This window comes from Rosa chinensis, chromosome 6 (assembly GCF_002994745.2).
Source record: "Rosa chinensis cultivar Old Blush chromosome 6, RchiOBHm-V2, whole genome shotgun sequence".
NCBI lineage: Eukaryota > Viridiplantae > Streptophyta > Magnoliopsida > Rosales > Rosaceae > Rosa > Rosa chinensis.
Window position 1 is genome coordinate 2,338,050 of NC_037093.1, and position 23,484 is coordinate 2,361,533.

The 23,484-nt window shown below is 35.1% G+C and overlaps 2 protein-coding genes and 1 long non-coding RNA gene across 10 annotated transcripts; 1 reads left to right on the plus strand and 2 right to left on the minus strand.

Annotated features, from left to right (window-relative positions):
- Window positions 1-280: 280 nt before the first annotated feature.
- On the minus strand, window positions 281-10,687 carry LOC112169757. Its single transcript, XM_040508014.1, has 8 exons — window positions 10,646-10,687; window positions 3,014-3,171; window positions 2,484-2,523; window positions 2,135-2,272; window positions 1,842-1,936; window positions 1,068-1,212; window positions 883-957; window positions 281-512 (listed from the first exon to the last, which is right to left on the minus strand). The coding sequence occupies exons 1-8, from the start codon at window positions 10,685-10,687 to the stop codon at window positions 504-506; spliced, it is 702 nt and encodes a 233-aa protein (XP_040363948.1). The 3' UTR covers window positions 281-503.
- Window positions 10,688-11,770: 1,083 nt separating this feature from the next.
- Window positions 11,771-23,038, plus strand: LOC112174846 (disease resistance protein RUN1). Of its 6 annotated transcripts, none has more exons than XM_040509604.1 (10): window positions 11,772-11,927; window positions 15,930-16,425; window positions 16,668-17,760; window positions 17,870-18,172; window positions 18,270-19,868; window positions 20,003-20,292; window positions 21,601-21,752; window positions 21,828-21,872; window positions 21,956-22,000; window positions 22,498-23,038. In XM_040509604.1, exons 2-5 carry the CDS (start codon window positions 15,950-15,952, stop codon window positions 19,827-19,829), a joined length of 3,432 nt encoding a protein of 1,143 aa, XP_040365538.1. In that variant the 5' UTR covers window positions 11,772-11,927; window positions 15,930-15,949; the 3' UTR covers window positions 19,830-19,868; window positions 20,003-20,292; window positions 21,601-21,752; window positions 21,828-21,872; window positions 21,956-22,000; window positions 22,498-23,038. The 6 variants fall into 6 exon arrangements, with proteins under 6 accessions (XP_040365540.1, XP_040365538.1, XP_040365539.1 ...); XM_040509605.1 differs by having other exon boundaries at window positions 21,601-21,661; XM_040509601.1 differs by having other exon boundaries at window positions 21,601-21,657.
- Window positions 11,838-15,530, minus strand: LOC112174848. 3 transcript variants are annotated; one of them, XR_005802339.1, is made up of 7 exons: window positions 15,389-15,530; window positions 15,137-15,270; window positions 14,821-14,864; window positions 14,619-14,690; window positions 14,155-14,230; window positions 12,206-12,472; window positions 11,838-11,852 (listed from the first exon to the last, which is right to left on the minus strand). It is a non-coding gene; the product is annotated as an uncharacterized LOC112174848 (long non-coding RNA). The 3 variants fall into 3 exon arrangements; XR_002926189.2 differs by lacking the exon at window positions 11,838-11,852 and having other exon boundaries at window positions 12,148-12,472; XR_005802340.1 differs by lacking the exon at window positions 11,838-11,852 and having other exon boundaries at window positions 12,148-12,472; window positions 15,442-15,469.
- Window positions 23,039-23,484: the final 446 nt, after the last annotated feature.

Below are 23,484 nucleotides of genomic sequence, written 5' to 3' on the forward strand. Positions count from 1 at the left end.
CCCATTCTCATTGAGCATTGAGAGAATGGAGGGAAAATAAAATAAATTGGCGCCAATCAGAGGAATAGGGGACGAACTCACTCCGTCTCCTTTTATTTTTTTATTTTATATTTTAAATTTAATGGTGCCAATCAGACTAATAGGGGACGAAACTCACTTCGTCTCCTTTTATTCTCAAATTTTAAATTATTTTTAAATTTAATTTTTATTTTTAATCAATTATTGAATTATATTAGACAACAAATCTAATGGTTGTCGCCAATTATATAAATAGAATTTGTTTTTATCAAAAATTTGAATTTATTATGGATAATAGTAATAAACAGAGCCTAACATCAACTCTTTTTTCAAATCCAACAAACATGAACAAATGGAGCACTTTCATAGTATGCTTCACAAGTCTTCAACTATAAATAATATCTGTAACAAATTAAGATCAATAATGCAGACGGCTTTTGATGGAGAACCAGAGGCATATGGACTATCCTTGAACATGTGTCTGATCAGTATACCTGCACCAAAAGCTTTAATTATAAAATACCGCTGACTCCAAGAAAATTCATGAACTGAGGAGATGAAAACATATGTTGGACCTTGATAAAGGAATATTGAAAGAAGTAAACAGGATTTCATAAGGAAACATCAAAGAAAGCAATCATAATGTTGTACAAAAATAGATTCATGATGAGCATACAACATTATTTAATAAGTGCAAAATATCAAATTAAACAAAAGTTAGTTTTTAGTACCAAAACCGCACAATGCTTACCAACTAATCACAAGATATCAATGGTTTCACTTGAGTTAGACAATTAAAGACAAGCAAACAAACATGAGATAAAGCATGTGATCAGACCTACAGATCCAAATAAGAAAGGGTACCTTAACTATAAGGGGATCAAGGTAGGAGCCTACCACATAATTAACCTTCATGTTCCTAGCCACATATCGATCCAACTGCATAATGTAACGAAAATCGAACACCAAAAGTTAATATCAAGAATGAAAATCCATAAGTAATAAAATTATCTTTATAGTAAATATCAAGAGTGGAAATCAATACTAACTTGAAATTTAAACCATGTTAAAAAAAATGGAGAATTCCCAGAGCATCCGACATTGATTAATCCAGTTCTATAAAAGTGGATATTTAGTAAGAAACAGAGACAATAAGCAGTTGTGATTTTGATAAGATAAGAAAGCAAAGTCTCCCTGCACACATGGTCAACATCATAAGTAAATAATAAACAAAAATGGAAACTAACAGACCATACTGACAAAAAGACCAAGTTAACAGTAATATGTAATTATGCTAACGACTGAAAGATGTTTAATTATGAATTAGGAAGGCATAACCATATAGAGAAAAGTAACTAATGATGATTTGCATGCACTTATCGAGCCACGTACATTTAAAATCGTTTACCTTAATCCAAGTCACTGTATCCAACTATCCATCACTTTCTCGAGTGTTATCTTCATCTCCTGATAGTAATTCCTCTAGAGGATTATCATCGATAAAATCATCGTCACTTATGTTGCTTTGTTCAATATCTTTGCTACTCAAACCAACAATTTCAGGTTCGACATCTCTATTCATTTTGGATCCCCTGACATTTACAAACAAACATTACCCTATAAATGGGCACTGAAAAATAACAATAACAAAGAAAAGTAAGACTTGGTCTGTTTTAGAGTTTTATTCATGTAATATTTGGTTAGTTATAGTCTTATTAAGTAAATCAAACATCTCAACTATTAAAGCAGAACATCAAGGGTATCAACAAAGTTCAATAATTATTTGATATGAATTTTATATGTAGTGAAAAAGATTCACATACCTCAGCTCCCAATTTCTAGTCAAGTTCCAGTAAAATGAGTACAAAGAGTTCAAAATGGCTTGGCTGTGCTCTGTTATCACGTTACTCCAGCAGATCTTGCATAAAGAGATAATAGAGTACCACTTAGGTTCAGACCCAGGTCTATTATACTATTTCAACAGGTGTTCAATATAGGGTAAATTAAATACTTAAACTCAAAATTTGACATGGACCAGCCCTTGCTGCAACTTCTAATGTAGATAAGAATGCCAATGCCTACTTTTGGGAATGAAAGTTGTAAATGAGTTACTAACCTGCCAATGGGTATCCACAAAATCTAATATCTCTCGCACTTTATTCCTTAACTGAGTTTTTGACGCGGCTGGGAACTTCTGTTGCAAAGCATGTAACACCTTATTGGTACTTTGGGAGCACGACTGAATGACAGACACCTGAAATTGCAATAGCTTTTTCAGTAGCCAACTATGAAATGTCAAAGCAAAGTTAAGCGCAATTTAAGATTAAACTATCCCCAACTCGATTGCTAGAAAAAAAACTATCCACAATTCCTACTAGTTCATATTAATCAAGCCACTTATCTAATACGCTAAAACTTCCGGAAGGATTTCTGAATCCAAATGTAAAATGGCATGCACTACTTACTATTACAAAACTTGATACAGAACTTACTTCGGAAACAACACTGCACCAAGATGGAAAAGCAAATGAACATGGATTGATCAGAAATTTCTCAAGAAGAATCCTTATTCTCTAGAACAGAGTGAATGATTATATAATCTGATAGTATAAATGCATTTTATGGGTCTGGCCTTCTGCCTCAGACTTGGTAGTATCATGGTCATTGATTACATAAACTAATAATGTAAATGCAACTATATAGTGGATCCTCTAGTGATTGGTTAACCTAGGAACTCACTGTCAAATTTAGAAAACCATAAACTACTTCTAGACATTGGAGAAACATAGGAAAACAAAACTGGTCAGAAACATGAACGCCAACAACCCAGAGCTTTAATCGAAAATTAGATCAAACCTTGAATGAAACAAAGCTTTAAATCAATGAAAAACGAATCGCGCAGAGAGAGAGAGAGAGAGAGAGAGAGAGAGAGAGAGAACGAACCTGAAGACAGAAACGAAAAACGAATCGGAGAATTTTCAGGAAGAGAACGAACCTGAAGCAGAGAAGAAGAAGCTTCAAAGTGAGAGGAGGAAAGATTGGTTTGCGAGGAATAATGGGTCTGCAACTTTGTTTTGTGTTGGGAGAGGAGAAAACCCGAACAGAGACGAAGGCCAACCTGCTGCGCACCCTACACCCACCAAAAGAGGGAGACTAGACTCGTGGAGAGTTTTTTTTTTTTTTTTTTTTGAGTTGAGTCGCGGAGAGTTATACTGCGGCAAAAGACTACACTTGTGTAAAATAATGGAAAAGAAAAATAGATTCGTATTAAAAAAAATCAACAAATTGGAGGCAATTAATTTACAACATATATAGTTATTTACTATTTATTTTTAATTAAAAAATTTAGAAATATAATGAATTATTAAATTAAGTACCTTACGTCCCTCTCATAGTGGTATGGTTGAAAATCAAATGATATAGATTGCAACAGATATCTAAGTCAATCAAGTCAACGTAATTGGTTTCAATAAGAAATTATATTTAATATAAAATACTTTCTGAATTGAAAAACACAAACATCATTAGGCCTCTAAACCTTACGCCCCTCTCATAGTCGTGTGGTCGAAAATCAAATGGAAAAGATTGCAACAAATATCTAGGCCAGTCAAGTCACCTCAATTGGTTTCATAAGAAATTTGAAATTATATTCAATACAAAATGCTTTCCCTATTGAAAAGAAATCCCCTCTAAGTGTATATGGGTGAGGAAAAATTCTCTCAAAGAGTTCAAATTAGGTGAGAAGTAACTCCTCAAATACAAATTTGTGTGAGGAGAAATCTCTCATCTCCTCAAAGAGAATCTAGGTGAGAAGTATTCCTTTGGCAGGAAATCCAAGTAAAGAGTGGAATCGAAGTGAGGAGAAATCTTCTGAAAGAGAATCTGAGTGAAGAGTATTCCCTTTGAGGGAAATCCAAGTGAAGAGTGGAATCCAAGTGAGGAGAAATATCCTAAAAGAGAATCTGGGTGAGGAGTATTCCTTTTAAGGGAAATCCGAGTGAGGAGTGGAATCTAGTTGAGGAAAAATTCCCTCAAGACGAATTTGGGTGAGGAGAATTCACGATGAAGCAATTTTAACAAAAGAAAATAAACTTGATGAAGTCATGTCTCAAAAAGTAACTCATTGTAATTTAAAAATTTGATGGAACCACCTATAATATCTTTTTGGATGTAAATGAAGTTAACATTCATATTTTGTTATATGTAAATCTAATATGTTGACATTCATATCACTAAAGTTGAAGAACTCGATCACACTTATTAAGGTCGGACTATCTAGAGACTCAAATCTTCGTTGCGCATTGGCTAAATTGAATGTCTGAGTAAATTTTAATTAAAGATAAATTATATATGATAAATATAATTATGAAAAAAATAATAAATAGATAACCATACATCATATGATCATAACCTTTTTTTTACTTAAATACCCCTTATACATATACAATGAAAACCACATTAATTTAGAAGGGTAAATGAGTAAAATTGGAGATTAGAAGTAATAAGGAAACCCCAAACAATGATTTGGTCCTACGCTACAGAAATTGGCAGATGGGAAGCGAGCCTTTGCACTAGGCTAATTGGCTCGTACCGGGCTGCTCTCAACTAAAATTGAATGCACGCAAGGTGTTGTGAAAATGGCTCTGAGAACGTCCTTTGGCCATTTTGAAGGATTTTTTTTTCTTTCTTGATACTCACCCACTGACGCTCTACGTTTTTGGGTTTTCATCCATTATTCATTTGCTTAATGTATGTGGTTTGCGTCTTGTAGCTCATGCATCACACAAGTATGTGCAAAATAAATTTTTGTGGCGACTATTTGATTGTGACCACCGACCTCCACCATATTGTGCCTTCTTATATTCATTTCGTCCCACCAAAAATAAAAGTAAATAAAGCAAAATATTTATTAACTTTGCTAAACCCCGCCAAAAATAAACTTCAATAAAACAAAAATATCACCAACATATTTAGAGGCAAAAAATTTCGTCCCTATTTCTTTTCGTCCAAATTTTGAAATTCAGCATAATTCCCCACTCAAATTTTTACCAAGTATTTACAAATTAGAAAAACATAGGAGACCAAATTAAATCTCATCCCCAATTAAATTTTGGGACAAATATTTTTTGTCCCCAATTGAAATTTATTTGTCTCTAATAGTGTTGAATGGACAATTCTGAACAACAAAACTTTTAGGGACAAAATCAAAAAATTTGTCCCTAATTATGTGTTTGGGGGACGAAAAATTGGTCCGTCCCAAAATTTTTTGTCTCTAAATGGGTTTTCTCTAGTAGTGCATCAAGAGGTTGATTATTTAAGTGAGGAGGTTGTACACTTTGACATGGTTGTCAATAATAAAGCCGACTTCGAAAAATCACAATCGACTAAATTTGAAGTAGTAGCCGAAGTTGGTAATTCAAGTACATATGCAGAGCTTGAAAATTCGGCCTACATAATAGCCAGAGAACAAGAACCTACTACATGGGGTTTAAGTTTAATGTTTCACAACCTCCAGAGGCTTGAACCAAAGGCCGAAAACAAAGAAGTTTCCAAGTTTGCGATAAAGCATCGTTGGCCTCTTCCATAACGGCCATAATATTTATTTATTTTTCTTTAGAATCTGCAAAAAAAAAAAAAAAAAAAAACTACACAGGAAAGAGGCAAGAAAGTGTGCTTGGAAAGAATGCTTGTGTTTTAACCCATATACACAAGCAATATTCGTTATCGGCTTCATTTTGGCCGAGTGCCTAATTGTTTAAGGAGCTTCATTAAAGTTGCTAAGTATTTACTGGTGGTCATGAGATGTAAGTTTGGGTGGATTATGTGGTCTAGTAATTAAAGGGCCATTTAATTTAAATGACCAGAAAAGATGCATTTTCAGATTCTAATTATACCAATTCCCTCACCATATCATCAGTGAAGGTTTAAGGCCATGAAGACCAAATTTATATTTTTGGTTAGAAGCTTTAAATGGGCTGGGGCTTATATAGATGCTACAAACGATGCTCTTTCTATCATAATTCATTATGCATGACATCGGTTGAGAAGATTTACAAGTTTAATTTGCATACATTTCCTTAACCACTCGGCGACTTTCGCCGAGGCTCAAGGAAATGGGGGGGCTATGTTTGTACCCAATTTTGGTAAATCGGCCCATAAAATATTTGGCCGATAGATGAGGAAAATATGGTGCTTTTACAGATTATATCTCAATAAATTTCATATTTATGAGATTTTATTAGATATTAACTTTTGGAGAAGAAATGAGAAAGGAAGGAAATAACGGCGATAATTATTCTTTGGAATAATTAATGCCGAGACTTTATTGAGTTTGAAGGCGTTAGAGAGAATATTGCATGTTTAAGAACAAATCAATATAATGGCGCCGCAAGAAGAATGCAATTATGGTGCGATTAAGAAATTTATTACGCCTAATTGTATTTTCTTTCCTAAATGTTATGTTTGTAATAATATAAATAGGAGGCATTTAGCTCATTGTAAGAGGTCCCCGACCAACACAACTCAAAATCAATACATCAAATTCTCTACAATATCAACCTTTTCATTCTTTCTCTAGCCTACTTTAATTTTTATCGCTTTCTTTACCTTCTGCACTTTATCTTTCCTGCAATTTACTCTTCAGTCTCTTTAAATTTCATGCAATTTAATTAATTCACATTTAGATTCTTGTTCTTTCACTTTTCGCACTTTACTTTCTGCAACCTACAAAAAAAAAATCAAAAAGAAAAGCAACATCGGTGAAGACGCCGAAAGTCCTTGCAACAAAGGCAAGAGAACCCAGCGGCTGAGACGGTTCCTTCCTCGGCCCACAGTCACTTGAAAGAAGTCAGATCAAGCGCAAATCTTATCAAAACCTCGCTTGGCCAATTGGCCATGAGTTGGCACGCCTGCGTATCAAGAAGGACAATTGGGCTTCAAATCCCTCGGCTACTAATTTGAGCCGAGACGATTTTGAGGCAAACACTAACCTGCAACCTGCATTCCGTCTTTCTTCTCTTACTTACTACTATATCGTACAATGGTCAAAATAATGTTTCTACTTACTACTCTTCATTATCTTTCCCTATTAATTGATGTTTTTGTTACTTCATTCTCTCTTCATTATTAACTGATGATATTCCTAAGCCACTTATGCTTTGACTCTTCTTTAATGATCAGCTGATGACTTAGCATTAAGTCTTAATTATTATTATGCTTCAACACAGTGGCGGATCTAGGATTCAAATTTGGGGTGGGCTACATATTCAAGTGTCTTCTTTTGGGCGAAGCCCAAATTTTTTTCGGTACAACTATGCACAAATGTAAGAAATATCATTCTGTATTATCGTTGGGAGGATAGAGTATTTGGAAGAGAACAAAATTTTTTTTCGGTACAACTATGCACAAATGTAAGAAATATCATTCTGTATTATATATCGTTGGGAGGCAAAAGTATTTGGAAGAGAACAAGCAGTGGTTTACTGGCTATCATAACGAGAGTGAGAAACCTGAGTGAAGAAGAAAACGAAGACTTAATCGCTGATTAGTGATGAAAATGACGGAGAGGAGACTGAAAACCTATTCCTAATTATTTTCGGGTGGACTTTAACATCAAGGCGACAACATTTTGTTGACACTATATATAGAAATTGTTTTTTCTCCAAAATGTTCGGGCGGGCTTGAGCCCACCCCATGATGTATGTAGATCCGCCAGTGCTTCAACATATAACTAATCTAAAAATTAACGCATAACGTTCAATTCCAGCAAAAATATGGTTAATTAAACTTCAACTCTTTATCTGCATTCACTTTTCAATCGACATTGTTTAGCTCTCCTTAATCAAATCGTTACAGTAATTTCTGATTCTTTGCTTGCTCTGTACAGAGAGCGAGACAGAGAGATGTACCATATGTCCATATTTGCTGGACTTCCAAAGAGAAGGAGAAAAAGACGTGGGTCGCTGTTTGCTTCAAAGCGCCTTTTGTTAAAGGCAACCCCACTAAAATACACCTTTTGACTGGAAATGGAAAGATATAATATAAACATAATAATGAACATTTCAGAAAACCTAATGTGAGCGATTGACATGGGTTCGAGCCAGCTTGCAACAACAAAGCAAACGCGTGGGCCCCAGCTGACTTGGATTGCATTGATTGACTGGTAAAGTCTGAAGACCGGAGTCTCCTCCTGCTAAAGTCTTCACGATCTAGATCTATCCTCATCCATTTCTTTCAGCTAGTCTCTCTAATCCAAAAACTAAAAAATCGAAAGTTTCGGCGATATTTCATCGAAATTTTCGTATTTTTGAGGTGTCGATATTTCCGTGACCATCCAAGTATATTTCGACGAATATTTTGGAAATTTCCCGAAATTTCTGGAAATATTGAGAAATTGATGATATTTTACGAAATTTTGGGTAATTTCCGTGACCATCCAAGTATATTTCGACGGATATTTTAGAAATATCAAGAAATTGACGATATTTTTCGAAATTTTGGGTAATTTCCGGAACCTTCCGACTCTTCCCACCCTTTCTCACATCAGTCACATGCAACATCAACATCATGTGGCTGACATATAGTTGGCCAAAAATTCCAATAAAAAAAATCAACAAACTCACCAAGGCTCAAACCTTTGGTCACTTCATTGCTCTTCGAGCAAGAGCCTTAGCCAACTCTGCTGCACCTACACTTGTGTTATCATTGCAACATTCTAATATATATTCATTTTGCCTACGAATCTGAAAACTTAGGTAAATATTCAATCAATAACTAACATAAAACAATCAATTACATTTTGAATTTTGTACCTCATAAGTCTTCTACGTGATTCTAAGTTTCTCATGCAATTCAAGGTGTAATGTATGATATGTACAAAGAATGTATATAATATGTAATGACCTAACCTCCCATTGGGTTTCCGGCCATAAAAAAAAAAAAAAGATGTTTATTTCTAAAATTTTCAGAGTTGTAGGCAATTCAGCATTTACCGTTTCATCTTAAATTATTACAAATTACTATATAACAATGTTGATTAAGGTTTTCTTTTCATATATAGTAGACAATTGATTAAATAAACATATCTAAAAGTTTTACTTAAAATTTTCATGTTTTTCTTCAAATTTCCATAATTTTTCTTGATTATTTACCGAAATCGATATATCCTCGATATTTCAGTCGAAATTTCCGTTTCCGGGAATATCGAAATTTCCTTGAAACTCGATATTTTGGTCCTTGCTCTAATCTCACTAAATCCACACTTGTCGATCTCGATGTCGGAGCAGAAGGATGATGAATCCGGAGGCAAGGATAACAATAAATGTATATGCAAGTCATAGAATAAAAATAAAAATTTATTGAAGGATGATCATTAGTTATGACAGAAGAAAAATATTAGAGAATGGAGAAAATCTGCTGAACCTTTCCCAGCTCATCGAGTTTGGAATCACCCATACTCCAAACTGACTGCTCAGGCTGGTTCTCAATTAAGCTTTTAATTTTTAAAGATGTTGCCTAATGTTGCCTCTTCCACACATAGTAGCAGTTTATCTGGTTTGGCCTCCGCACTCCCACTACCACTGCCATGGCTGATGGGCAGTGCCCATTCGTGTGTGGACTAACCCGCTTTATTTTCATGATATATAATGAGCATAATCCAATGGGCAATAAATGGAAAAACCCAAACTCTCTTGCAAGGTTTTATTTTTCTAGCAACGATTTCACATTTGCAACGGTCAACAAGAGTAACAATGGTGTGATGTTGGGACTTATCTCTTGGATGTATTTTTTCTGATGACATTATCTCTTGGATGTTGTAACAAATTCTTGAGGACATTTGTGAAAAAAGCTGGAAGAACATGAAGAGTGAGGAATTTTCTTTTCCCCCTTTTGTTAAAGGCAACCCCACTAAAATATACCTTTTGATTGGAAATGGAAAGATATAATATAAAAATAATAATGAACATTTCAGAAAACCTAATGTGAGCGACTAACATGGGTTCGAGCCAGCTGACAACAACAAAACAAACGCGTGGGCCCCAGCTGACTTGGATCGCATTGATTGACTGGTAAAGTCTGAAGACCGAAGTCTCCTCCTGCTAAAGTCTTCACAATCTATTAATAGATCTAAGGTGTGGCTATTGCCATCCTACTATTTTTTTTATTCACCCTACAAATATTTGAATTATTGAAAGACTATATTACTTAAATTCAAAATGACTCATATGTATACTAATTTTCTAAAATTTAAATCTTTAAGGAAAACTAAATACATAACTAATTAAATACAAAACTACTTAATTTCTCTTCTGATAATATTAATCTTCATCTTCTCCATCCAAATTTCAATTTATTACAATTTTCTTTTTTATCTTTTTGTTGCGTCCTCATCATTAATTCGTTATTCAATTCACAAAACCATTAGTGTTAACTTCATCAAAATCTTTATAATATCTTTATAAACACCGAAAGTAAAAAATTTAAAACACGAAAAAAAAATCAATCTTTTTTTCATTGCTCATAGTAGCACTTACTAATTTTTTAAAAGGGTAAAATCTTCAAATGGTACCCGAATTATCACGAAATGCACTTTTTGGTACCTATAAATTTTTAGAGAGTCTAGTGGTACCTGCATCATTCCTCCGTTAGCCTCTATAGTACTTCCGTCCATTATTCCGTTAAAAATGCCTATATGGCGGCCATGTGAGACTCATGTGAGTAAAATAATAAGGGTAAAATAATCTTTTCATTCATATCTAGAATTATAGTATATAATATATTAAAGGTCTATAAATAAAAAGTAATTTGACACATAAAAAAATAAAAATAATACCCAATCCGTTCTTCACTATTCTTCGGTTACTTAGGGTAATTAATTTAAGTATTTTGTTTGTGTTTAGTTATTTTTTTATAGAATTTAATATATATTCATTTGGTCAACTAATGAGATAATTTTTTCTCAAACAATTAATAGGATTAACCAATGGAAGTAGTAAGTAAATGTAGATATTCACTAATTAAATTAAATTCTAGCTCTTTTTCTTTTTAACCAAGTTTAATTTAGTTTTATAAAAAATTTGTAAAAAAAAATATAAAAATAGGGTTTTTACGATTTTATCCCTACTTTAACGGAATAATTGAAGGAAGTACTAAAAGGGCTAACGGAGAGATACTACAGGTACCACTAGACTCCCTGAAAATTTGTGGGTACTAAAAAGTACATTTTGTGATAGTTCGGGTACCATTTGAGGATTTTACCCTTTTTAATATGGATTGAAATAAACGAACATTGAAACTGAATGGAAATATTTCAGAAATGGAAGTAAATCAAATTATGATTTTATTAGGAAACTTTAATATATTTTAGAACGTCTTTTTAATTGATGTAAATTAAATGAAAAATTTTCGTTAAACAAATTTTTTTTTTTAATTTGATATGTCATATGATAGAGGATATTCCTGGAAAGAGAAATCGGTTGGATAAGTAAATTTAATAATTGAAATTAAAATGTAGGGTGTAATGAGCAAGTAGGGTGAACAAAGAAAATTATAGAGTGGCAATAGTCTCACCCTAGATCTAATGTGAGCGACTAACATGGGTTCGAGCCAGCTGGCAACAACAAAACAAACGCGTGGGCCCCAGCTGACTTGGATCGCATTGATTGACTGGTAAAGTCTGAAGACCAGAGTCTCCTCCTGCTAAAGTCTTCACGATCTATTAATAGATCTATCGTCACCCATTTCTTTCAGCTAGTCTCTCTCCAATCTCACTAAATCTACGTACACTTGTCAATCTCTGTCTCGCCCTTGCTTGCTTCTCCATCTTGTTATATTTCCTGTTCAAGTATTGCTGCTACGTGATTCCCATATTTGAACACTGAGACGCAACTTCAAATTGACCCCAAACTCAGGTTTTAAAGCTCTATTAATTTCTCCTTATTTACGTTGTTTTGCTATATATCTGCTATTCGTTTCAGTATGATATTTGGCGTTTTTTTTCCCTAGTATTTCTGCAGCTCTGCCTGATGATTTGTTGTAAAAGAGGCTTTAATGCCAATTGTTTATGAAGTAGAAAACTTACCCGCGCTTTGTTGCGGAATATGTTTTTATCAATGAATTAGAACAATGAAATACAAAAGAGAAATTATTACATATTATTGAAATAGTGAAGAGTTTTTACATATTTTACCTTTTAGTTGAAGTCCATTCAACTGGAGCTGGTCCAAAAATGCTAGCTCAACAAAAAGGTTATAAGTTAATCTAGCAAAAGTTGCTGCTGGAGGTTGTTCAAAATAGTAAGTGCTCCGGTTGTTCAAAAGGTGATTGTTTCAGTTGCAGCTGCGGAAGATGTTGTAGTTGGTTAGCAAAATCCTTGAACTCCCAAACCACTGCCTCTAGGAGTTTAAAAAACCTGGTCTTCCCAACTTCTTCAATATATGCAACTTTCAAGTCCCAACTACACAAAAAAACAACAAATCAGATTTTTTAGGGTTCCTAATAGCATCTAAACAAAACAAACACATAGAACCTAAAACCATTTTACTGAGCAGATTCTTTTGTCATTTTCAAAGAAGGTATACTTAATGAATTTAAACTCCACAAAGAAAAACAAACGATTATTCACACAAAGAATAAAAGCATTTGAGAGATCAATACTAATTTCATCAAGCTTCCTCTGCTATGATTTTTTGATTTTTTTCTCCATTCTCACTCCATTATCAAACTACAAAATTCCATAAACAGAATCTAAACAGTTCCATTATAAAATCAGAACCAAACTCTGATTACAGAAACATTGTAATAGGGATGTTCATAACTTGCATTAGACCTTTAAATCATTATAGGACTGGGACTTATCGTGAGAAGGGGAGATTTTAGTTATACTGAAGTGATGAAGTCCAACTGTGGAAACAGATTATCAATTGAATCAAATTGTTACAGTAATACTGAAAAGAAGAGGGAAAAAAAAAAAAGGAGAGAGAGAAGCTATTATATTACATAAATTTCATTGCTGATCTAGTCTCACATTCACTTACAGTTTAGATTTCCTTTAAATTTAGCAATTCACTAATGAAAACTAAAAAGTTTGTATGACTTAGATTTACGATGCCAAATTTGTCCCCAATATGAATGTTATTGAACCAAGTTAGTTTCTCTGTAATAGTCTTTTGATCATTGGTTTTCAGTTGCTTTGTTTTAAGAAAAGATACACAAAAGTTTTAAATTTGTTTAAAACTCGTATCACAATTTCAACAAAGTCATATATGAATCTAGCTCCGGTGATTCCTAAACTCATCAAAACTTAAATTCACGGCATATAGTGTATTTAGTAGGAACCAACAAAAACTATTCAATTCAGCAGGATAGTTAGTTAATGAAGCTATAGATTATTACATATAATTAGTTAACCTGTCAAACTGAAGAACTTACTGAAACAGTATGAGGTTTGAATTTTAGTGAACTTTATGATGAAAATTTAAAATTTTGAATCAAATCAAAGACTGCAGACATAAAACTTTAGATTAGAGGTCACACATAGATTATAGATAATTTGAAAACAAAACAGAACAAATACATGCAGCAAGTAAAAAAAAAATGAACAAAAAGATTAAACTCAAAAAACAAATTGTATCCAAAGAAGTCAAATAAGTACAGCAGCCAAAACACAAATTAGGCATATGCAGAACAATCCTCTAAAACATTATCTCAGTTTTTGATAAATTTTGTTAGGTACCCAACTACAGGTTTTACTAAAATGATTTTGTCACCTTCTTTCTACCAGACAATAACAGCAAAAATTGGTTCAAACCTAGCTTCAAACATCTGAATTATCAAAGGGCAAAATTCAATAAAGACAACTGAAACAATTTCGTTATGAAACCCAAAGCATTATATCATATAGTTAAAAATTCTAACTTGAACTGAAAAACTGACAGAAAGCTAAATATCAATTTGTGCTAAAAGATTTTGAAGACCTTGCAAATCATGCTCCTACATAATGCTATCAATCAATCAAAAGAAATAAAAAAAATTAGAAAAACATCAAAATCGCATCCAAAATTAGTTAACCATTAATTCAATTGAAAACTACAAACCAGAATTGATCTAGAAAAATCACAAATCGAGCAATGTTCTTACCTGTTTTCAAATTATAATTTGCTTATCCCAAACCTGCTTTCACCAAAACCAAACAGTCCAAGACACAGAACAGATCCTGCATTAGAAAAAAAATCATCCCTTACTAAATGATAACAAACATAAATTAGATTAAAAACCAGATCTTTTTTTTTATTTCCTTTAGTTCGCTTTTTCTATCCAAGAATACCAAAAGAGTTTGGCTGTTCGAACTATTCAAAAAGTAGACCAAAGGCTACAAAATCAGAGTAAATTTCATATATAAACGATTGAATAATATGATAATTGACTCCCCTCCTGTATTTGATTCGATTTTGCCCTTACCCTAAACGTTTAATTAAGAAAAGAAAGAGACAACAGAAGCTTTTGTTTTTAGACATAGTAAAAGCTCAGAAATTAAGTTCTATCAAGGCAAAGACATTCAATTTGTTGTAATCAATGTTATCAATCAAAATCGTAATATCTACCTTTTCCAAAACAAACAAAGATTGATTTGTCCTGTTGTCTTTTGTATCTTAGTGCTTGGACTTTTACAAACCCTGGAAAATGAAGAAAGCGAATTTGGGATCAATCGCTGTCAAGAAGATAATAATATAGCTAAAGTTAAACGAAATCCCTTTGGGTATATGAGCAACAGATGGATAACAATGATATTGACGTTGATCTTACTTAGCTGAAAGCTCACCAAGTTCTCACTGATGCAAGAACCATAGCTGCAGTCCAAGATCAAACAAAAGAATGAGAAATCAAGAGCAACTAATCTTAATATATTAAGATATACCAAGAAGCATGAGCTGGGTGGGAAACTAAAATAAATTTAGTCGTTATAGCAAGCTTTTTCTTATGGCTCTCCTGATATTCTTTGTTGGGTTTCGCTTGCTCTAAACACTTAAATACGCCATTTTCCTTTCTTTTCAAGAAAGTGCAATCAATACACTCTGAATCAAAACCAGAATTTCAATATTTCAATCGAAATCAAAATCACCTGAACTTAACCCCAAAAACTAAGTATCGATCACAACCCTATACCCAAATCCCTCATCTTTTCCTTGGCTCAAAACGCAGAGTTATCCAAAACGCAGGTCCTCTTCCTCCTCACAGCAAAACCGAACAATACCCCTACAAAATCGAAACCCAATTCAATTCAAAACCAACCACAGCAAAAACCCCAATCAAAACTATAAACCAAAAACACAAATCAAACCCAATACATATCAAGGGAAAAAAAAAAACTAACGATTAGAAATTTGGGGCTGTAGTCAAAACCCAGATCTGAGATCCCTCTCCCACTTCTTTCTCTGTGTGCCTCTCCGATCAGTCGCGGGATGAAGAGCAACTAACATCGTGCTGCGATGATGAGATGAATTCTTTATCTTTCCTGAATTTCACCTCTCTCTCACTAATTCTCTTCATGGCTCTCTGGATCGTTCTTGAACTCTCAGGATTGTGCTACAGAAGACGTACAGCTGTTGGGGTAGAGCGTGAGAGACAGAAAAATATCTAGAGCTGTAGCTTAAGAAAAAAAAAATGGAGGGCAAAGTCGTCATTTTACTGTTCACTTATCAACAGTAATATACAAGGATGAACAATCAAGGACATTCTTCCTTAGTGGATAGTATAATTTCTATTCAAAATTACTTGTGATCAATTAGTTTCCCACCAAAAAGCAAAGCAAGTAATGTTCGTTGTTTCATACTCGATTCGTTTATTAGAATGAACGTTCATATATAGTGGATTTACAAAGAAATCCATCATTATTTCTATTTTCTATGTAGCAGGACAGTAGATTCAATTGGAAATGGGCACACAGAGCTCTTCACCTCCTCGGTGGAAATATGATGTCTTTTTGAGTTTTAGAGGCGAGGATACTCGAAAGGCTTTTACAGACCATTTATACGCTGCATTGGACCATCAAGGAATCATAACTTTCAGGGATGATCCTGAACTTCACAAAGGGGAAGCTATTTCTCCAGCACTTTTTGCTGCAATTAAAGAATCAAGATTTGCCCTCATTGTTCTCTCACAAAATTATGCATCCTCGACATGGTGCTTGGAGGAACTTGTGAGAATTCTGGAATGTATGAAAGCAAGAGAAGCTGTGCTGCCAATTTTCTATGATGTTGATCCCTCTGATGTACGAAAGCAAACAGGGAGTTTTGGTGAAGCCTTTGCTAATCATGAAGAAAGGTTTAGCGATGACAAGGAGAAAGTGCGGAGGTGGAGATCTGCATTAACAGAAGTGGCAAGTTTCTCAGGGTGGAATTCAAAGGAATGGTATGCACATACTCTTTTCTTTTTAATTGTCACTTTCCATTAATTTATAGGAGTTCATTTTTGCGCTCGTCATTGTGTTTTTCACAAATAATATAGGCAGACAATCAATTGAGCTTATGAGACTTTTTTAAATGTCATTACAAGAATATAGAAGAAATCAAGTCCAATGCAGAGACATTTTCATAAACTAAATTAATCTTCATATCAATAACCTGATAAGTTTAGTCTATTCTGTGTTGTAGGTATGAATCAAGGCTCACTACAAATATTGTTGAAGTTATATGTAAAAGATTGCAACCTACATCATACAGTTATGCAGAAAATCTAGTTGGAATTTACTCAAGATTGCATCGAGTTAATTCGCTTTTAAGTGTAGGGGAGGATGACGTCCGCTTCATTGGTATATGGGGAATGGGCGGGATTGGTAAGACTACTATGGTAAGAGCGGTGCATGAGAGAATCTCTCATGAATTTGAATCTAATTTCCTTCTTACCGATGTTAGAAACTCCTCCGTTGAAAAAGGTGGTTTACTTAATCTGCAAAAGCAACTTCTCTCTGGGATTGGGGCAAAAAACGTTGACATATTAGACCTTCATGTAGGAGCCACCATATTACAGAAGTTATTATGTCACAGAAAAGTTCTTCTCATTCTTGATGATGTGAACCATTCAAGTCATTTAAAATATTTGGCAGGAAGCCAAGAGTGGTTTGGTTCAGGGAGTAGAGTTCTTATCACAAGTAGAAATGAGCATTTGTTGATTGAACATGGAGTGGAGTTAAGATTAAAGGTCGAAGAATTAAATAATGATGATTCTCTTCAGCTTTTTAGCTGGAAAGCATTCAAAAGAGGTTACCCTGAAGAAGATTTTCTTGGTTTGTCAGAATCTGTTACAAGTCATGCCAAAGGTCTTCCTCTAGCTCTTGAAGTACTGGGTTCTTATTTGTATGGAAGAGATATAAGTGAATGGAAGAGTGCACTGGGAAAACTGGGAAGAGTTTGTAACCCGGAAATTTTTGACGTCCTTAAAATAAGTTACAATGATCTAGATTCCGAAGAGAAGAAAATTTTCCTGGACATTGCATGTTTCTTTAATGGATGGGACAAAGATCGAGTAACGGAAGTACTAAACAGTTGCGATATTTCTGCAATTATTGGAATAAAAGTCCTCATAGAAAGATCTCTCCTAAATGTTTCGGATGGAAGACTAAGAATGCACGATTTGCTCCAAGAAATGGGATGGGAAATTGTCCGCCAAGAGTCTCATAACGAGCTGGGCAGGTGCAGTAGGTTGTGGCTTCTTGAAGACGTCAAACATGTCTTGGCCAACAATACTGTAAGAAATTTACTACAAGAATAATTTTAACTGTTATTTGCTAGTACATTATATGACAAGTCAGTCTACTAAATCTGCTTTTTATGGTATGATAAAATTTGGTTGATAGGGAACTGAAGCAATAGAAGGCATATTTGTGGACTCAACTGAGTTAGGAGTAGACGTGGACGGGGACGGGGACGTGGACGTGGACGTGACTCCAAAATCATTTTCAATGATGAACAAATTGAGATACCTGAGGATCAAGAGTGGGAACCTGTCTAAGGAACTTGAGTATCTTCCCAATAGTTTACGGATTCTTGATTGGACGAGGTATCCGTTAAAATCTTTGCCATCACATTTCAACCCTCGGAAGCTGCTCCAACTAAGCTTGTCTCATAGTTGTATTGAACATTTTCGGATAGGAACAGGGGTATACTATAATTACTATCTCATTCTTTTATTACCTATAATAATTGTTGAATACATCATGGAAGCTAATTTTTCTATGCTTTTCACTTGACATGCAGCCTTTAGAGAATTTGAAAACCATTAATCTGAGTCACTCTCGGAATCTTGTCAACACCTCAAACTTTAAAAGTATGCCACATCTCGAGTTTCTGTTTCTTGAAGGTTGTATAAAATTGTCTGCGGTTGACCCAGGAATTGGAGAGCTTGAAAGACTTACTGTGCTGCACTTGAAAGATTGCAACAATCTTGTGGGTCTTCCAAGCAGTGTAGGTGGCTTAAAATCTCTCAAATATCTCATTCTTTCTGGTTGCTCAAAGCTTCAGAAATTGCCAGATGAGTTGGGTCATGTTTCTTGTTTGGAGGTGCTTGATTTGAGTAGAACTGGCATGACAGAAGTGCCCTCCCCTATTGTTCATTTGGAAAACCTCAAAAAATTCTCTCTTGCTGGATGTAATTTACATCCGTCATCAACATTTTGGAATATGCTTGTCTGTCAGTTTTTGCGACAAAGTCACATTGCGGTAGGATTGTCGTTGTCTCGTTTGTCGGGTTTGCATTCATTAACTGAATTGAATCTAAGTGAGTGCAATCTTTCTGAATTGCCCAGTGAATTTGGATGCTTGTCTACATTAAGAAGATTAGATCTCAGCAGAAATCAATTCATTAGACTACCCGACAGCATCGGCCAACTCTCTAGACTTGAATCTCTTCAGTTGCATTGGTGCCGCAAGCTTCGGACATTACCAGAGCTTCCATCTCTTGCATCGGTAGACGCTAGCCACTGCATTTCATTAGATACTTTGGCCAATCAAATAGGGCAATGTAATTCGGTGCTATTCGGATCTTTTGTTAACTGTTTCAAACTGGTGGAGAATGAAAGCACTGGGAGTATAGCGGTTGCATTGTTAATACGCTACCTTAAGAGTAAAGCATTTTCTGACCATAATAATAGATTTAACTGTATTGTTCCTGGAAATGAAATTCCAGAGTGGTTCAATCACCAAAGTGTGGGGGATTCGATAACCGTAGAGCTGCAACCAGGTTGGTTAAGTAACAAGTGGATGGGATTCGCCTGGTGTGTCGTTTTTAGATTCCTCCTACCACAGCCGCCTTGGGCTGGGATGTTCTTTAATTGCAGACTTTTTGCCAATGGAAAACGCATGCCCTTAAATTTTCAATTTTTTGGGCCAGAGTGGGGAGCTCGAGAGTGGGGAGAGTTCTATGCAATTGAACCTGTGTCAGATCAGATTTGGTTGTCGAATTTGCACCGTGATTTTTGCAAACATGAGTGGCAAGATATCTACTATCAGCTTGATTTCTCAATTGAAATCAACTACATCGACGTGGAACAGAGTGAGGACCGAAAGATACATACGAAAGTTGTGGAAGTGAAGAAGTGTGGGGTCCGTATGGTATATGAGGAAGATGCAGAGGAGCCTTTGGAAACATTATTGCAGCAGAGCAATGTCGGCAGTTTTACCAAGCGACGCCTTCAACACTATGATGGTGATGATGACGACGACGATGCATCATCTAGTAGTGCAAGTCAAGCTCATCCAAAAAAAATGAAACAACTACACCTTGACGGCGCAGGACCCAGTGGAACCCCTTATTCATGACCAGAATCGGAGACCCCAACGAATCATCGAAGGAAAAGAGTAGGTTCTTGTTTGTTGTTCTTTTTCCCCCAATTATATTGATCTGGTTAGAGAAAGGCTCTGCTTCAATCAAATTCTCTCTCTTTCTCACTCCCCATTGATTCTGATCACTTTCTTGTCTTCTGATTTTGCAGCATTGAAAAAGCAGGGGAGCTGGATTACCATTGGGCCGAGTTCGATGACGTCCGGTACCACATTCAGGGCTTGCGGGGATCGTCTTATTGTCATTGGCGGTCCTAGGAATCTCGGTGAAGGTTTCATCGAGATCAATGCGTGGGTTCCGAGTGAAGGTCCTCCTCCGCAGTGGAACTTGCTTGCGAGAAAGCAATCTGGTAACTTTGTCTATAACTGTGCTGTAATGGGATGCTGAAGCTTCATATGTATAAGATTGGTTTGTCCACCAACACAGGAGTCTTGCTAATTGGTAACACCTCCCCCTCTCTTTATAGATTGTTTTTCCATTTGGGTGGGGGAGAATGGGGAAGAATTTTGCATGGTTTTGATTTGTTACTGTCAAATCTCCTACTTATGATTTCTCGTTTCAAGATATAGATGATGCTAGTAATAAACTGACATTTAGTGCTAGTAATAAACTGACATTTAGTATGCAAGAACGCTATGTAGAATTTGTTATCTAATACTATCAAGATAATTATATTTGGAAGTAGAAGGCAAAATTTCACAATACAATTCTATGGGAGGTGAGGGTTCATTGATGACTCTAGATTCCAGAAGGTAGTATAGAATACCCTTTTGATTTCATTAGCTTAATTATGTCAAACTGAAAAGGTAGGACTTCCATCTCTGTGAACTGTAAGACCATTACTGAGGAAGTGTTCTTATATCTAAGACCGTATGTTGGCTTAGCAGTTAGTTTAAAGTTAAGGATGGAGTTGAGAATTTAACCTAAGAGCGTAGGAGATTAGTCCTAATTACTTTTTATGGACTAATAAACTTGAAAGCTTCAGACCCTCTTCGATGGTAATCTTAGAGGTTCATCCGGTGAATGATTCTCATCAGTTTGTCTTGTTGGAAAATTTTGGTCTGCTATAGAGCTATAGTTAACTTTGTTTAGCACCATAAATCCCAGCCTTTTGCAGCAAACAAGATGGAGAGTGAGCTCTCTGAATTATTGCTTCTTGTTCTGGTTTAATTTGGTGATATTGAATTATAAAAATGTAGGCCAAGTGCATGACTGTGTTCTGTTTCATTGTGGCTGGTATCTGTTCTCCAGGCAATGGGTACACTCAACGTGTTTGTCACATTTTGATTGACTTCATTGATACCTCCAATTGTGTTTAACCTGGTCAAATAATAATATGGATATATTTTGTTGACCAATACATCAGAATGGTCTTTGTGTTCAATTTGATCTATGATTATTTACTGGAAGGCACATTTTTTTCCATAGTGGACTATCAAATTATAGGTTCCCAATCAGGGACTGAAATGAATGAGGAAAAGTCTATGTAGGCTACTGGCCAAAAGTGTACTTTTATACCTCTTAATCTTCCTTCTTAGACCTATAAACAGATTCCTGCTATTGGTAAGGTGGTAGCTTTCTTCTGCTGCATAAATTAATAGTAGTAATAGTAAACAAACCTATGTTCAGATTGGAAACAAGATATTTTGAAATATTATGCAATAATAATCTCACTGCAAATTTTCTTGATTTCGCCTCTTAGCTTCTGTGGAAAGTTAACAAGCTCATTAATCTTTTTCACTTTGGCAGGAGGAACTAAAATCTGTTGAACGCCTCCAACCTGCTTCCCGATCGATGCTGCAAAGAGTATGTTAGTTTTTCAATTACCTTTTGAAGGCACCTAGTTTTATAGTAAAAGGAACTGCAACGGAATATCTATCAAATTTGTTTGTTCTAGCCATGTAAGAAAAATGAGGTGATTCTCTTTATATAATGTTAAGTCATCTTCTAGTAGATTGAATATGAATATTTTGCAGGATTGCTGATTTTGTGACTGCGAATCCAGATCCGTTGATACCAACGTAAGAATATCACCAAATTTTTGTAAAGTTTAGTTTGCATTATGTGCATTGTGATCATTATTTTGTATTTATCTGTCAAGCAGAAATCGAAAGAAACAACAATCCTGTCACTTTTGGAAATGGCTCTGGTACCATCTTCTCTTTACTTTTCAATTCTTGTTTATCATTTTCAAGAGAAATGCTGCTCTACTATTAAGATAAAATTGCTTCAAACAAACAAATTATTAGCACTATTGAACTGAGAACAACTTCCCAGCAAATGTAAAATATGTTGTGCTAAAAGATCATGAAGCATTTGAATTCTTTCTATAGATAGAAATGTGGACTTAATCTTCATCCTTAGTCCTCAATTGTATTTCTGATAGTTATTACTTATCCATATGCTCAGTGTTGGGTCATTTGTTAAGTATGATTTTAATGATGCCTAAAACTTACTGTTATTGATGGAAGTAGCAGTAAAGCTAGAAAACATTTTGTGCTTGGTTCCTAAAATAACAAGATTAACCTTAACATTTGATTAGCAGTATCTTTGGCCTCTTCTTTTCCCTCCTCTGTAATGCAGTATCAATCAATTAAACGCAATGCCTAAACTTCCTAATATGACATAAGATTGTTTGTGGTACAGTGGAATGCCCTGTTTTAGCTTGTCATCGATTTGCTGTTGCTGCTGTTGTGATGGGTGCTCTCTTCACCTAGAAATGCCACGCTGCTCCTGCTGTGGTTCATGCAGTGGTTCAGGCTGCGGTTCATGCTGTGTTTTATGCAAGGGTTCATGCTGCAGTCCATGTAACTGTAATTCGTGTTTCAGTTGCCCTTCACTACCAAAGTGGCGATGTTGCTGCTCATGTCCCCGATCCCATTGCTGCAAAACTAGTTCATGTTCATGCAGCAGAAATTGCTGCATTTTACCATTGTGTTCGTGCTCATGTCCCGATTGCTCTTGTTTGAATTGTTTCAAATGGAAATGCTCTTGTCCTAAATGTCTGAAGGTACGGCCTTGTTGCTGTTGTAAAATAACCTACTGTAACCCTTGCAGTACATGTTTGTAGTATTCATGACATCTCTTATGGAAGCTCTGTATCATGGCTTTTTCATATTTAACTAGTCTAGATATGCTGCAAATATTCATGTATTAAAATTGAGTTTATGAAATAAATTTTATAGTATTGGCCTCTTCATTTTTGGTTTTCTGATGAGGAAGTGTGTTCATTATCATCTGCAATTACTACGCTTGAGTCTCCTAGTGATTCTGATAAAAAGCTTTACAAGCCATAACTAGGCTCAGTTTAAGTTCTTAGGTCAATGAATCTCTGTCATCCATTTCTGGGCTTCCGGGATATAATTTCTATGTTAATTCATTGCTAGAATAGTTTCTTGCTCATTGGTTTTGATGAAAATGTAGTAGCAAATGGAACCATATTATATGTAAGCAACCCCCACCATGCAATTAACACAGTTGTGTCATTCTATTACATTAGTTTTCTAGCCAAGGCATTTGCAGTTCTTTCATGACAAGCTACCTAACCTTTGAACTGCCTTCCTTTTAGGCAATGCCATAAGCATGGCGTAGCCAGAAACATGAACTAGGAGGGTGAAGATTCAGATAACAATT

What these genes read in the sequence shown, in the direction of transcription:
- LOC112169757 (XM_040508014.1), bottom strand. Translation starts at nt 10,687, where the DNA reads ATGGACGGAAGTACTATAGAGGCTAACGGAGGAATGATGCAG. An exon ending in ACTAGAAATTGGGAGCTGAG is followed by an intron (nt 1,213 to 1,841) that starts GTATGTGAATCT and finishes CCATGTGTGCAG; the next exon opens with GGAGACTTTGCTTTCTTATC. An exon ending in TAACATGGTTTAAATTTCAA is followed by an intron (nt 958 to 1,067) that starts GTTAGTATTGAT and finishes TACATTATGCAG; the next exon opens with TTGGATCGATATGTGGCTAG.
- LOC112174846 (XM_040509604.1), top strand. Translation starts at nt 15,950, where the DNA reads ATGGGCACACAGAGCTCTTCACCTCCTCGGTGGAAATATGATGTCTTT. An exon ending in GGGTGGAATTCAAAGGAATG is followed by an intron (nt 16,426 to 16,667) that starts GTATGCACATAC and finishes TCTGTGTTGTAG; the next exon opens with GTATGAATCAAGGCTCACTA. An exon ending in ATGTCTTGGCCAACAATACT is followed by an intron (nt 17,761 to 17,869) that starts GTAAGAAATTTA and finishes TTTGGTTGATAG; the next exon opens with GGAACTGAAGCAATAGAAGG.